General features: G+C 36.8%; 4 protein-coding genes and 1 non-coding gene across 6 annotated transcripts; 4 read left to right on the forward strand and 1 right to left on the reverse strand.

Moving 5' to 3' along the window:
* Positions 1-600: 600 nt before the first annotated feature.
* Positions 601-2,709, forward strand: LOC110665533 (protein VAPYRIN-LIKE). Its single transcript, XM_021825701.2, has one exon. It carries the CDS (start codon positions 1,013-1,015, stop codon positions 2,411-2,413), a length of 1,401 nt encoding a protein of 466 aa, XP_021681393.2. The 5' UTR covers positions 601-1,012; the 3' UTR covers positions 2,414-2,709.
* Positions 2,710-4,204: 1,495 nt separating this feature from the next.
* Positions 4,205-5,088, forward strand: LOC110665535 (histone H2AX). Its single transcript, XM_021825705.2, has 2 exons — positions 4,205-4,493; positions 4,582-5,088. Exons 1-2 carry the CDS (start codon positions 4,284-4,286, stop codon positions 4,801-4,803), a joined length of 432 nt encoding a protein of 143 aa, XP_021681397.1. The 5' UTR covers positions 4,205-4,283; the 3' UTR covers positions 4,804-5,088.
* A 784-nt stretch (positions 5,089-5,872) lies between these two features.
* On the forward strand, positions 5,873-7,075 carry LOC110665536 (histone H2AX). Its single transcript, XM_021825706.2, has 2 exons — positions 5,873-6,318; positions 6,630-7,075. Exons 1-2 carry the CDS (start codon positions 6,121-6,123, stop codon positions 6,849-6,851), a joined length of 420 nt encoding a protein of 139 aa, XP_021681398.1. The 5' UTR covers positions 5,873-6,120; the 3' UTR covers positions 6,852-7,075.
* Positions 7,076-7,228: 153 nt separating this feature from the next.
* LOC110665534 (uncharacterized) lies at positions 7,229-13,055 on the forward strand. Of its 2 annotated transcripts, XM_021825702.2 has the most exons (12): positions 7,229-7,619; positions 7,728-7,827; positions 7,951-8,059; positions 8,441-8,529; positions 9,214-9,270; positions 9,488-9,596; positions 9,676-9,777; positions 9,930-9,994; positions 10,412-10,515; positions 10,686-10,750; positions 11,736-11,790; positions 12,568-13,055. In XM_021825702.2, exons 1-12 carry the CDS (start codon positions 7,562-7,564, stop codon positions 12,726-12,728), a joined length of 1,074 nt encoding a protein of 357 aa, XP_021681394.2. In that variant the 5' UTR covers positions 7,229-7,561; the 3' UTR covers positions 12,729-13,055. The 2 variants fall into 2 exon arrangements, with proteins under 2 accessions (XP_021681394.2, XP_021681396.2); XM_021825704.2 differs by lacking the exon at positions 11,736-11,790 and having other exon boundaries at positions 12,568-12,720.
* On the reverse strand, positions 7,311-7,383 carry TRNAA-UGC (transfer RNA alanine (anticodon UGC)). Its single transcript has one exon. It is a non-coding gene; the product is annotated as a tRNA-Ala (tRNA).
* Positions 13,056-13,749: the final 694 nt, after the last annotated feature.

Here is a 13,749-nt window from a genome sequence, read left to right on the forward strand (position 1 = left end):
AGTTGATCTATCTATTACCCAATACCCAGAATACGTATTTCAACGACAGCCACCCCCCACAGACCACAGTGAAGAAATAAGATGCATTTGTATCACAACAGCCTGCAAAAGTTTGCTGCAATGCTGCTACCCAGTTCCACTCAAATATCAGAATGGTGGAGTGGACTGCCTGTGGTCCTTGTTTTTGATAAGAATAGTGCAAAAACTTTCTTTCTAAACAGGACATATGTAATGGATCATCATGTATTTGAACAAAGAATAAATCACATTGCATATTATGTTTATGCATGTATTTTAAATAGTGTAAATTATAAGTTAGCCCCTATTTTCAGTAAACTAAGTTTCTCAAGTTTTGTTCAGTCAACAAAATAGTCATTCCATCTAAATTTGGTCTAATTTACTGCTAATTATAAGGTCATTTTAGTCATTTAATTTATAATTAACAGTAAAAATAAAAATAAAGAGATTGATCTGCTAAAAAAAAAGATTGATATGTAATTTTTCACACATACAGATATTAACATTTAATTAATCCTTTTAAACATAATTCCAATACCAAATCGTCCGATCAAAGAATATACTCAAGCAAAATGGCCTTACCTGGAAATTTCATCAAACTGTCCCACCAGACCAATATGAAACTAGGAAAAATTCAAAATAGCAAGTGGCAGGTCTTCATCCACCAATCAAGGATAGTACCTCGATTGTCCTCTTTTCTACCCAAGTCCTACTGCTTATTCAAACAACCCAATCAAGACTGCATCCTCTCATCGTCATTGTCCTCAACCTAAACCAACAACCAAAAAATAAATTAACCCACTAATCATTCAATCAATTAACAATAATTAAGACTAAGAAAGAATAAAACACACCAAGGCAAAAGGCAAAAGAAGCATTCAGCCAACACCATCACCATCTTCATCTGCTTTCTTTTCCTTCTCAGCCTGACAAACCCGACTTCCAATTTTCATGAGAAAGGGGGAAAACAGAGTTACAGAGAGGTTCTGTCACCATGGATAGACTGGTGAAGCCAGACGTGAAGGAAGTGGAAATTGCGTTCAAGAGAGGCCAAAAGGGCACCACAACTTTCAGGTTATCCAACCTCATGCACACCATGTCTGTAGCAGTTTCCTTGACCACCACAAATCCATCTGTTTTCTCTTTCACTCAGGCCTTCTCTATAATCCCACCCCTTTCCTCTTCATCTTATACTCTCGTCGTCTCTCAGTCTCCTGATCAACCCACTATCCGCGCTCCTCCTGATGTCATCACCGTTAAATCAGCCATGCTTCCCACCGGCAAGGCCCATGTGGAAGATCTCCGCCGCCTGTTTTCAAGACCCGGACCGCATATTTTTAAAGACGCCACCATACCCATCTCATTTGTGGGTCCCCAAGTTGCTGAATATCTAATCTCCAATCATGCCCAAATACCTGATGTCTCCTCCCATTTTAATAGGGCTATATCTGGGTGTTCGGGGTCCCAGATCACTGCCCTGCTAGAATCCGCTGTATTATCTGGTGATGCCAATTTGGTAGCGCAATTGATAGATGCCGGTGGAGATGTGAATTGTAAGGACTCAGAGGGACGGTCCATGATCACTCAGGCAGTTAAAGTAGGAAATACAGACGTCGTTAAGGTATTGATCGCCTCTGGTTGTTTGATTGATGAGTTAATAGATAAGGTTTTGTACGAGGCAGCAGCGATAAACAGAGTGGATCTGATTGAGGTTCTTTGTCGTAATTTCAAAGATATTGATGTGAATTCGATTGATTTACACGGTAGAACTCCAATTCATGTCGCTGCAAGTTGTGGGCATGTTGAAGTGATTCGGTTTTGTGCTTCAATTGGAGGAAGAGGCGACGTTGTGGACTGTAATGGGTGCACTCCGCTTCATTTAGCTGCAGAGAAAGGGCATTTAGAAGCTGTGGAGTGCTTATTAGAATGCTCAGGTTATATAAAATATGCAGTGAATAAAGAAGGAAAGACAGCTTTCGGTGTAGCAGTAGAAAATGGGAATTCACATTTATATGGGTTGCTGCAACTGGGAGATATGTTGCATAGAGCAGCGAGATTGGGCGATGTTAATGGGATAAGGAGTTGCCTTGCAGAGGGAGCGAACGTGAACGATAGAGACGAAAATGGATGGACGCCTCTGCACAGAGCTGCGTTTAAGGGGAGGATTGAGTGCGTAAAAGTATTGCTTAATCATGGTGGTCGAGTTGATGTGGTTGATGATGCTGGGTACAGCCCTCTTCACTGTGCAGTTGAAGCTGGGCATGTTCAGGTTGCTGTGTTGTTGATTTCTCATGGGGCTAAAGCCAATGTAAAGAGTCTCAAGGGTGCTTCCAATTTGAAGAAGGAATTGTGCCAAAACAAGTTATCCACTGAATTTTCTTCTTGTGTTTTGTAATAATCTGTAAAAAACCTAGATAGTATTTTTGGGGAAATTATTGAGTTTTTAGTGCTTCTTCTGCCCCCATAAACATGGATTTTTCTATAAATTATAGCGAAAGAGCACATAATCCCAAGTCCCATGTATTGTATAATTTACCTGTTTTTGCAACGCTGGGGAAAGCTTCGAGAAAAAGTGGTGAAACATGTGGCGTTGCACTCCTATTTTAGCTATGCTAATCCAATTTTCAGTTTTTCTTGTGTACCATTTGGAGGATCGATTTTATGATCAAATGAATGAGATTTAGCTTTAAAGTGGTTCTTCATTTTACTGAGTAAAGTTATATAATCAGCTATCGGATTGGAATTAGAAATTAGAAGCCTTGATTTTGGTTTAGAAGCTTTGATTTTTGTTTAGATCCAACAATCAGTATATAAAACTTTATAGTTACCAGCTAAAACATTCCAACACACACTTAACCTATTATTCTCTCTTTCAATATTTACTAACTTTATTATTAGGGTACTGCCGAAGAAATTGCTCCCTTCTAATCCTTTAACTCTTAGTCGTATTGCAAGAATAGATATTGATATTTTCCTACCAATTTAAGCCGGTCAGGCACAAACCTCTGCCACTTGGACAGCACGTTTTCTTCCAGATACTCCCTCATGTTTCCATACCCATAAACATACCAAGAGACAAACTCTTGGTATCAGAGAATGTCAATATTTTATATATTTTTTCACATAATCATAAGTTTCACTAAATGAAAATAACATACTAAATCTATTAAAATTGACCGATTTGATTAATCTCTTTTTTCACATTGATTTTTATAATTTTCAGTCGATAATTTAATTTTTATAATTTTTCTTGCTCATTTTATCCTTGATACATCTAGAATGACTAGTGTATACTGTAATCAAATAACTCGGTGCTCGAAATGTCTAAATTGAATGAATTCTCAACCCTTTTGGGCTCCTATTTATCATTATTCAAATTTGAATAATCGTGTGATTATTGCGAATAAACTTATGATGTATAATTTCATCAGATTTAATGTTTTTCATCGCTATTAAATTATATCAAAAAAATTATTCGTACAACGAGTAATTATATGAAATCATTATTGTTCTATGTAAAATGAACACATTAAATACTAAATTTATTATAAAATGACACCTACTATATATGATTCTTATTATTTTATATAAATCGCCCTATATAAAATCATAATTATATTATATAATTTATTATGTACAACAATTAGATATCATATCCCTTCAGAGTGTGTATGAATGTTATTTTTGATCTTGAAACATGTTTTTGAGACTCTTAAGTGTTTCTAAGACAGAAAATAATAATGTATTATTAATTTTAATTTAATTCATCAAAATATAAATCCAAAAGGGAGAACTAACCAAGTGCTAAAATAGGCTGTAAATGATCATTTAATACAAAATAAAAATGGCGAGACGTTGGGCTGGTTCGATTTCATTGGCCAACAATTTTCGGGCATCGGCCCGCTCCACGGCAGAGAAATTGTCCTCACAGAAAATGAACGACGTCGTTTAATATTCATAAGTCAAAAGCAATCAAGTTTTATTGCCCTCCCAATCGTAAAATTAGAAATCCATCGCCACGTTGGCAATCCTTCCCAAATTGAACCCATCCAATGGACTTCCTTCTTCCACCTTCAAATCTAAAAATTCCCGCCCAAAGTATTCTTACCGCGCTGGCGATCCTCGAGAAACTCAGGTTTGCCAATCAAAATGCTCCTCCATCACCTATTTAAACCCAAATCCCCTTCCTTCTCTTCTCAGTTCCATCCTATCAAACTCAAGTTCTCTTAGGCTTTCTAAAACTCATATCCAAAACAGCGAAGACAATGAGCTCCACTGCTGTACCTGCTGCTACTACTGCCAAGGGTGGCCGAGGCAAGTCCAAAGCCAAGTCGGTGTCCAGGTCTCTAAAGGCTGGTCTACAGTTTCCTGTTGGTCGAGTTGCCCGCTTCCTCAAGAAAGGCAGGTACGCTGAACGGCTCGGCTCTGGATCCCCTGTCTATCTCACTGCTGTTTTGGAGTACCTGGCTGCTGAGGTTTGTTAATTTCAAAATTTTTGCTTATTCTTTGCTTTTGTTTAAATTTGGGGGTTTTGTGACTGATTTTTGGGTCCTGTTTGTTTAGGTTTTGGAGCTTGCTGGGAATGCAGCTAGAGATAACAAGAAGAACAGGATTATTCCTAGGCATATTCAGCTTGCGGTGAGAAATGATGAGGAATTAAGCAAGCTCTTGGGATATGTGACCATTGCCAATGGAGGGGTTTTGCCTAATATTCACCAAAATTTACTGCCAAAGAAGACTGCAAAAGGGAAAGGTGAAATTGGGTCTGCGTCTCAGGAGTTTTAGGGTTCTAAATTAATCTATTTGTTTCTGAAGTTAGGGGTTTGTTAGGTAGGTTGCTCTTTCCATGGGATAGATTGTTGATAGCATGTAATGAAGCTGGGCTTGGATTTGTAAATCTCAGTTTGGACAATGAAATGGATGGGCTACTCTCATAATTTTTCTGTACTCTTAGGTAGCTTGGTCTTTCTGTGGGATAGATTGTTAATAGCATGTGATGAAATTGGCCTTGGAGTTTGTGAATCTCATTTTGGACAATGAAATGTATGGGCTACTGTTAATTTTGCTATACTCGTTGGCTTTCTTCGTATTTTTGGATTTGTTGCTTTGTCCTATATTGGGTTTTATGAAAAACAAAGGCGGATGATTTGTTTTTTAAGAGAAACAAAAAGAAGCTTGAAGGATAAGTATTAGCGTTGGACAATCCGTTTTTTGTTATCTGCAAATTTTATTTCAATTTGGTCAGTAAACAGGCTAAACTAGAGGGTTTTGATGCGAATCAAAAATTTACATGGTAGGACTTCATTTCATGTCGCTACAAGTTGTAGACTGTAATGGATGCACTCTGCTTTATTTAGCTGCAGAGAAAGGGGATTCAGAGATGATGTGCTTATTAGTTTGCTCAGGTCAGGATTGAGAGCGTAAAGGATCATGGTGCTCGGGTTGATGATGTTGGTTACAACCCCTTCATCGTGCAGTTGAAGCAGAGCATATTCAGGTTGCTGTGTTGATTTCTCATGGGGGCTAAAGCCATGTGTCTCAAGGGTGTTTTAATTTGACAAAGGGTATCGTTCGAAGAGTTGTCTATCGAATTTCCTTCTTGTACTTGGTAAGAATATGTGATAAAATGACTTTTCGCTCCTATTTCAGCCATACGATTCCAATTTTTAGTCTTTTCCTCTCCTGTGTACCCTTTTGATGATCGCATTACAAGCAAATTAATGAGATCTTGTAATTTACGGAGTGAAGTTGTATAATCAGCTGTAATAATCCATTTGTTTGAGTCGGAGATTACTTATAAGGCCGGCCCATGGAATTGAATTCATGACGGGCCAACCGAATGGCTGAGGAGGCCCATCGGGACAAAGTGAGTGGGTGAACCCGGAAGCATCAACCGCGTTTCACATCCCACCGCTCAAATCCTGCAAGTCGGCGATTCGTGGCCTTTACGCTCCCTCCTGCCTCCTTGTTTGCTGATTCCAATATATCTCACCCTTTCTCTCTCAAACCGCTAAAGCCAACACCGAACACCAGAGGTCTTCAATTTTTCATTTTTCTTCTGCGCAGGGTTAGGTTTCAATCCTTTAACAACTTAAGCCAGCCATGAGTTCCGCAGGGTCAACCAAGGGAGGCAGAGGCAAGCCTAAGTCATCCAAATCCGTGTCTAGATCTCAAAAGGCCGGTCTGCAGTTCCCCGTCGGTCGAATCGCCCGTTTTCTCAAAGCTGGAAAGTACGCCGATCGCGTGGGTGCCGGCGCTCCTGTCTATCTTTCCGCCGTCCTTGAGTACCTTGCTGCTGAGGTTAGTTTGACCTTGCCTTTTAATTTGATCTGGTCTTCCATTTTCTACAGACCTAGTGTATAGCAAAGAAATATATTTGGATATAAATGAGCAGGTTTTTGGGTTTCATTGTTGTTGAATATTAAATATTGAAGATCCTGTAACGATGAAATATGATTTCTAAATTTTCATTCAATCCAAGTGTAATGCAAATTGCAAAGGCCGAGTGGAAAACAAATTCAATTTTATCAAAAATCATTACTAATATTGAAAAATCAATAGGCTTGTAGCTATTGATTTTTAATGATTTTGGTGTTCGACATGTAATGCAGGTTCTTGAACTTGCTGGCAATGCAGCAAGGGACAACAAGAAGAACCGTATTGTTCCAAGGCACATTCAGCTAGCTGTGAGGAATGATGAGGAGCTTAGCAAACTATTGGGAACAGTTACCATTGCAAATGGTGGTGTTTTGCCCAACATCCATCAGAATTTGTTGCCAAAGAAAATTGGAAAAGGGAAGGGTGATATTGGTTCTGCGTCTCAGGAGTTTTAAGAGTATTTAATATGTGAGATTAATGTTTTCAAGATTTCATAAGTTGGCTGAGAGTGGGATCAGAGACCAGTTTTTGCCTGTGAATTGTGAACGCATAAATTTTTCGGTAGGGATCATGATTGAATGCAGGAAAGGAAGCGATTTTGTCATAAACCATCTATACGTGGTGGTATTGAACTTTTGATTTATATTATCAATGGAAATTATGTTTTTATGTTCTTAAACAGTCGCTGCATTTTGTTTACTAGTGTGATTTGAAAAGTCAATGTGACGTTCTTTTGCGTGGCAAGATTGTTAAACCCATCATCTGCAGTGGACAGGCATTCAAATCTTGTATTTTCTTCAAAACTGAATCTTTATTCTGATCAGAATATGAATCCCCAGGCCTCTAAGTCTTGTGCATGAAAAAGAAATTGATTTCACTCAAGAAAAACTGATTTTAAATGGAAAATCAGTTGGTGGAGATGCAGGGGATCGAACCCTGTACCTCTCGCATGCAAAGCGAGCGCTCTACCATTTGAGCTACATCCCCATGTTTGGATCATTGGCAAAAAATATTTTTATTAAAGACAATCTTAAGAGTCCGCCTCAACATTAACTCCCCTCTCTCCTCCATCGTTGAACGCGAGACTGCTTCCTATGGTTCTATCCACAATAGCAGAGACTTGCTACCAGCAGAACGTAGTGAATTTCCCGCCATCACAGTTGAAATGTCTGTTCCTTTCTTCAACCTCGCTCCTAATTTGACAGTTTCAAGGCTTTGCTTAGGTTTGATCCCTTTTTTCTTTAATCTTCTTCTCAATGAACTATATTTTTCGTCTCAACTTAATTCGAATTCCGATGAATGAGACTCTAAAACCCTTGTCCACTTGTCAGGAACAATGACATTTGGTGAGCAAAACTCGTTGCCTCAATCCTTTCGCCTTCTCGATGAAGTCTTCCATGCCGGAATCAACTTCTTCGATTCAGCAGAAATGTATTCTCCTCCCCTGGCTCTTTCTTTATCCTGTTTTGGGTTTTGAATGATTATTAAGCTTCCACTTTCTTCTGTGCTGTGCAAGCATTTTCTTCTTCTCACGTTGTTAATTGGAAATCACAGGTATCCAGTGCCTCAACGTGCTGAGACTCAGGGGAGGAGCGAGGAGTACCTTGGCCGTTGGATTAGAGAAAGGAAGATTCCACGGGACCGGGTTGTCTTAGCAACCAAGGTTTAACCTTTCAATTGCACTATGTACATTAGTTCCTGTCTCTCCATTATGTGGTTTTCCTGCTAGAAGAAATATTAAGTTTTGGCGTTGTGAAATTTGTTTGTGGCACCTGGTTGTAGCTTCAAAATATTTGTTTCATCTCGTCTGTTGTCCATAATATCATGGTGTATGCCCTTGCGCATCCCTCAATAGTCGTAGTGTGCTGCTTATCTTGTTGGAAAGTCGGTTATCGTTGATTGCATGTATGCTTTTGTCCATGAAAATTTAATTTGAATTTCTGATATTAAAAGCTCATCTTTACGCCTTACCAGTTACCGCAAACTTAAATCTTCCTATTTTTTGCTATTCCTGATTTGGTTATGATGGCTACTTTTTTTCCAGGTTACTGGACCGTCAGGACAAATGATTTGGATCCGAGGCGGACCTAAGCGTTTGGATGCCAAGAATATTACTGAGGCCATTGACAATAGGTTGGTTTGCATGTGTGCTTTCTGGCTGTTACGTCATCATTTGGAATAGATTACCGGTGCATTACTTGTCTAGTTTCAACTTATTTATGGTATGATTTGCATACCAGTTGAATTAACTATCATATCAAGCATGCTATAGTACTTTCTTTTTCTTTCTTCACTGCTTTGATCTATAATAATTTGGTGATCTCTTGTTTGACTTGACTTGTCTTTGCAAGTTCACTTTAGGGTTGCCATGCTTTGTGTTTGTTGTATATTTTACTTGTAGTAATTGGGTGCATCCATATTTTATTATGTAGTGAACAAGTTATTGCCTTTACCAAGGAAGTAGGAACGTTTTTCAAAATGATATTTTTGCTCAGAATTTTGCTTAAGACCTCAGAACTTATTAAGCTAGAGCGGGTGAAATGCTGATATTATCTTCCAAGAATTTACACTTAAAATACCAATGTTTAACCAACCAGGTTTTATTAAAAAACATCCATCAATCAAAATTTTGTGAATTTGGTGTTATTTGTTGACTATAACAAATGGTGTCTCATGGTGGTGAAGGTCATAGCATTTTCAAAGAAAGTTTGGTTTTGGGAAACATGTTGTCATATCAAATTCCATTTTATGGACCTTCATTTTGTATCTTTGCTATTATATCATATTCTTATAATTTTCTTTATTGTCTTGATGCAGTTTGCAACGAATGCAAATGGACTACATTGATCTCTATCAAATTCACTGGCCTGATCGGTTTGTATGTAGATCCTGCTCCTTTTTCTTTCTTCTGTAACTCATTAGTTTTTTGGTTGTGGATGGGAGGTGGCAGTAAGGTGGAGTGGTGTATTATTGAAAGCAGAGTAGATGTTACCAGTGAACATAATTGTAGTTCCTGCAAATAGTCTCTCTGCTATTTTAAAGTTCCCACTCTATGCTGTCTTTTTGAAGTGAATTATGGTTGTTTCTGTAGCTATGTTCCAATGTTTGGAGAAACAGAATATCATCCTACCCAACAGTTCTGTTCAATCAGTATAGAGGAACAACTTGATGCGCTTGGCCGAGCTGTTGATGCTGGCAAGGTAAGCGATAATATCATTGGCTTACAGTTATCACTATCATGACATCTCTGTAATACTGAGCTTGACATTTCATTTGTAGGTCAGATACATTGGACTTAGTAATGAAACACCATATGGTATCATGAAGTTCCTTCAGCTTGCTGAAAGGGCAGCTTGGTATCCGAAAATAGTTTCTGTGCAGGTAGTATCAGTTGTTCCTTGTCAGCGAGTGATGCTTGCTGCTCTTGTCCTTGTTCAACTGCCCCTCTCCTCTGTGTGTTTGTTTGTGGTCATGTGCGCACATGTGCATTATTCATGCTGAGGCTAATGCACAATCTATTGTCTTAATGATAGAACTCGTACAGCTTGCTCTGCCGGACTTTTGATTCTGCACTAGCTGAGTGCTGTCATCATGAGGGGTATGTTGTGTTCCTGTGAATACATACTAAGGTTAGAATTAAAATGTAGGGAAAAGTTTCATCTGCATTGTATGGAGAACATCATCATTGTTCTAGTAAAGGAATTTCTTGTGATGATCCTGAAACAAGGGAAATTTTCATTACATTTGATACTCTTTGTTGTTTAATTTTCATAGCAATTGGTGGTCCAACTTGTTTCAAACAAACATTAGGAAGCAAAACTACAATTCCAAGTTAAGACATGGTTTTTCTTTTATTATGGGTGGAGTTCAATGGGAAGTAGCTTTAGCACAATTTTTGTTCAGTAGAATCTGCTGTATGTGATCTAACATTGTGTGGGTTTTGTTATTGAAAATGGTTTCCAGAGATCCCCTCATTCTAATAATTGGACTTTCATTGTATTCTTGAATTCTTCAGGATCAGTTTATTGGCATACAGCCCCCTTGCAATGGGCATACTTTCTGGGAAGTATTTTGCACCTAATGGAGGTCCAGTAAATGCCCGGTTAAATCTTTTCAAAGGTTGACCATAAAATTTATTTTTCTTTATTATTTATGATATAAAAATTCTCTGTAGATTACAAACAATCCCTCCCACCCTTCTCTCTCTCTCTCTCTCTCTCTCTCTCTCTCTCTCTCTCTCTCTTCTCCAGTTCTTCTTTTGTAGATTATTTCTTTTTTCGCCTTTTCAGGAAGATATTCAGAAGGGGAATCAAGATACAACCTATCAAATAACATGGTAAAAGCAGCTACTATGGTGAGCAGATTCCTTTCAATTTTAAACTCCAATGCTGTTTGTTAAATGATTAAAGGAAGCAGGGGAGTCCTTTCTAAAAGTTACATGAATTATTTTAAATCTCCAATATTGACCAATGGCTAAAGACATTTAGTTTGAGGAATGCATAGTTGAATTGGAATATGGGAACTGCATCCACTACCTCTCCTCTCTCTTTCCCTCAACTGGTCTTTATCATGATACATGGTATAGGTGTATATTATCTTTTCTAAACTGATTAGAGAAATGCCCGTGTTGAAATATTGTCTAACACCATTAACTAGTGCTTAGAATCATGCATATTTTGGTTTTTAGCCCTTGAGCTGAATGTGAGTTATAGTACTAGTCCCTCAACTCCTTGATTTGGTCTAATTAATTATCAGTTTAACTCCAAGAAGTGAAATGTTGGATAAATAGCCTATGAAAGTCCATGTCAGCAAGGAAATGTATGAAAAGAATGCACAGGTGTATTTATTATTTGTTGAGGGAAAAAGAAAGTAAACTTAGAGGATGAAATGTTTAATTCGTTATTTTCGTATTTTTTTAATCCAAGTCATCATACTCAGTGAGTGACTACTTGCATTTTGTGGCATGCCTAGTAAGCATGTTCAAGGCTGGCTCAGCAGAATACAACTTTAGTTCAAGAACTTAATAGCAATGATGCACATAATTTAAAGGCTTTAAAGTTCTTTTTTTTTTTTTCCTTTATTTCTGAAAATAAGAAAACCTTTATGTGAAAGTGCAGGTGTGTATGCATGTTGTTTCTGACAATTTCGTTACTGCTTGACCTTGTATTATGGCTAAAAAAAGGACCGGATTTCAAAAAGGCTTATGGTTAACATGCAAATAATTCTGTACCCAGCTTATTTTTGTTAATTATATAACATTTCTTTACTTGAATCAGATCTCTAGTGAACTTTTAGCATTCTAATTGCTTTTTAATCTCTCCATCTCCTTATATTTCCAGGGATACCTTGATATTGCAAGAAAACATGGTCTTCATCCTGTATCTCTTGCAATTGGTATAATAGATCTCTCTATATGCTTTTGTTTTTGCAGTTGCTTGAGTGTGCATCGTAATTTTATATATATATATATATATATATATATATATATATATATATATATATATATATATATTATCTTCTAATACCATTTTCCCTAAAATACATATACTAAGTTTCCCATAATTGAATCTTCTCACAAATTAGGAAGACCTCTTGATGCATTCAAAGAAAACTAGATTTAGGAATTAATTTTGTTTAATTCTTAATTGAAAAACTAAGATATTTCATTTATATTTTATATTATAATCAGGAAGTTTATGTTTGTATTATTTAGGAAATTTAATTGGGAAGTAGTATTTTAATTATTTAGGAATTCTATTGTTAAGAATTTCTAAGTTAGTGTTGGTTTTATATTCCTAGTTAGATTAGTACAATATTTTCTTATTTTGGGATTCTTAATCCTAGAGGTGTAGTAGTAGGATTAATGTTATATTATAAAAACCTATATTATCTAGGTATTTTATTAGGGATCTTATTATTATTGATATTGACAATTGAGGATTAAATAAAATTTGAGAGTTTATTTTTCCCCCTTGGACTGTTTTTTTTGAGATCTCTCAGCGTTGGGAACTCCAACAACTTAAGTAATATTGAGTTAAAGTTCATTGATTACATAAACTCTCTTTTGATATTGAAATTAATCATTTAATAGATTTGTGCTTGTCAACGAACCTATCTGCCCTGCCAATTTTTAATCTTAACTTTACATATCTATTAATATTTCTTTTGCAGCTTTTGTTTTGAGACACCCTCTTGTTGCAAGCACTATATTTGGAGCTACCAGGTCATGGCAGCTCCGGGAGACTCTCAATGGTTGCAAGGTTGAGCTGACACCAGAAATAATTGAGGATATCAACAATGTTCATGCAAGGTTCCCTAATCCATGTCCGTGATAAATTTCTGTGCCTGTTCTATAAAGTATCTGCTCAGCATTTTCTTGAATATAGCATTTTAGATCTAACCATGAAACCATAACAAATTCCTCAAAGGACGCCCTCATTTCTTTTTTTTTGGAAATCAAAGGATGCTCATGTTGATACTGTAGTAGACAACATAAACAGCTTCCAGCATGTTGCTGCATCTTTTTTTTTTTTTTTTGAATTATTGTTTGTGTGCCGTGTTCAATATACTTGGGATTGAAGTTGATTCAGATTTAGGGGCTACCATTGAAATTGACAAAATTCAAGAAATTTCAGAATTTGTACTGAGATTAACAATGATTTTTTCGAGGGCCTGCTACATTGTGTTAATAACCTGGTTCAATGCAACATCATTAACCAGATAAATGGGTTGGATCTGCTAAAATTATATATATAGCCTTGGGTGATGCAAGACTGAATAAATATTTTCTGGGTCTATATTCACCTTGTTTTATAGTCTCGCAGTAATGTCTAAGAATGAATTGGCAACGTACGTACCATGAAAACCTTATCTAATTTGCATTGTATTGGAAGAAAAGGGTCCATCTCCATCAGGAGATTATTCTTCCCTGGACTATTGAACCTTTTCTATGCTGACTCAAGTTAATTCTCTAGAATAAAATTCCTCAATCTGGTGTCAGATATTCTAGTTTTTTGTAACATGCCAATTCAAAATCAAATATTTATCATCGTTGATCCCTGTTTATGACGTTTTCCTAAACTGAAAAATTCCATAAACATCCGTTTGCATTGAATGTTTTAGGGCTTTCCTCGTCGGGGACCATGCACACAAGTCATCATAGGTCCATTTATTTCGCATGTGCTACAGGGAATGTACACTATCGGTTTTTGAATGGATATAAATATGTATCCATCGAGATTTAATGCTCACTTTTTATATAATCGTAATTTACAGTTCATTAAATATATTTTGCATCCATTTTTCATTTAATTTATTATTAAAATTATAATGTACCATATAAATGGATGGATT

Source organism: Hevea brasiliensis, chromosome 2 (assembly GCF_030052815.1).
Source record: "Hevea brasiliensis isolate MT/VB/25A 57/8 chromosome 2, ASM3005281v1, whole genome shotgun sequence".
Lineage (NCBI taxonomy): Eukaryota > Viridiplantae > Streptophyta > Magnoliopsida > Malpighiales > Euphorbiaceae > Hevea > Hevea brasiliensis.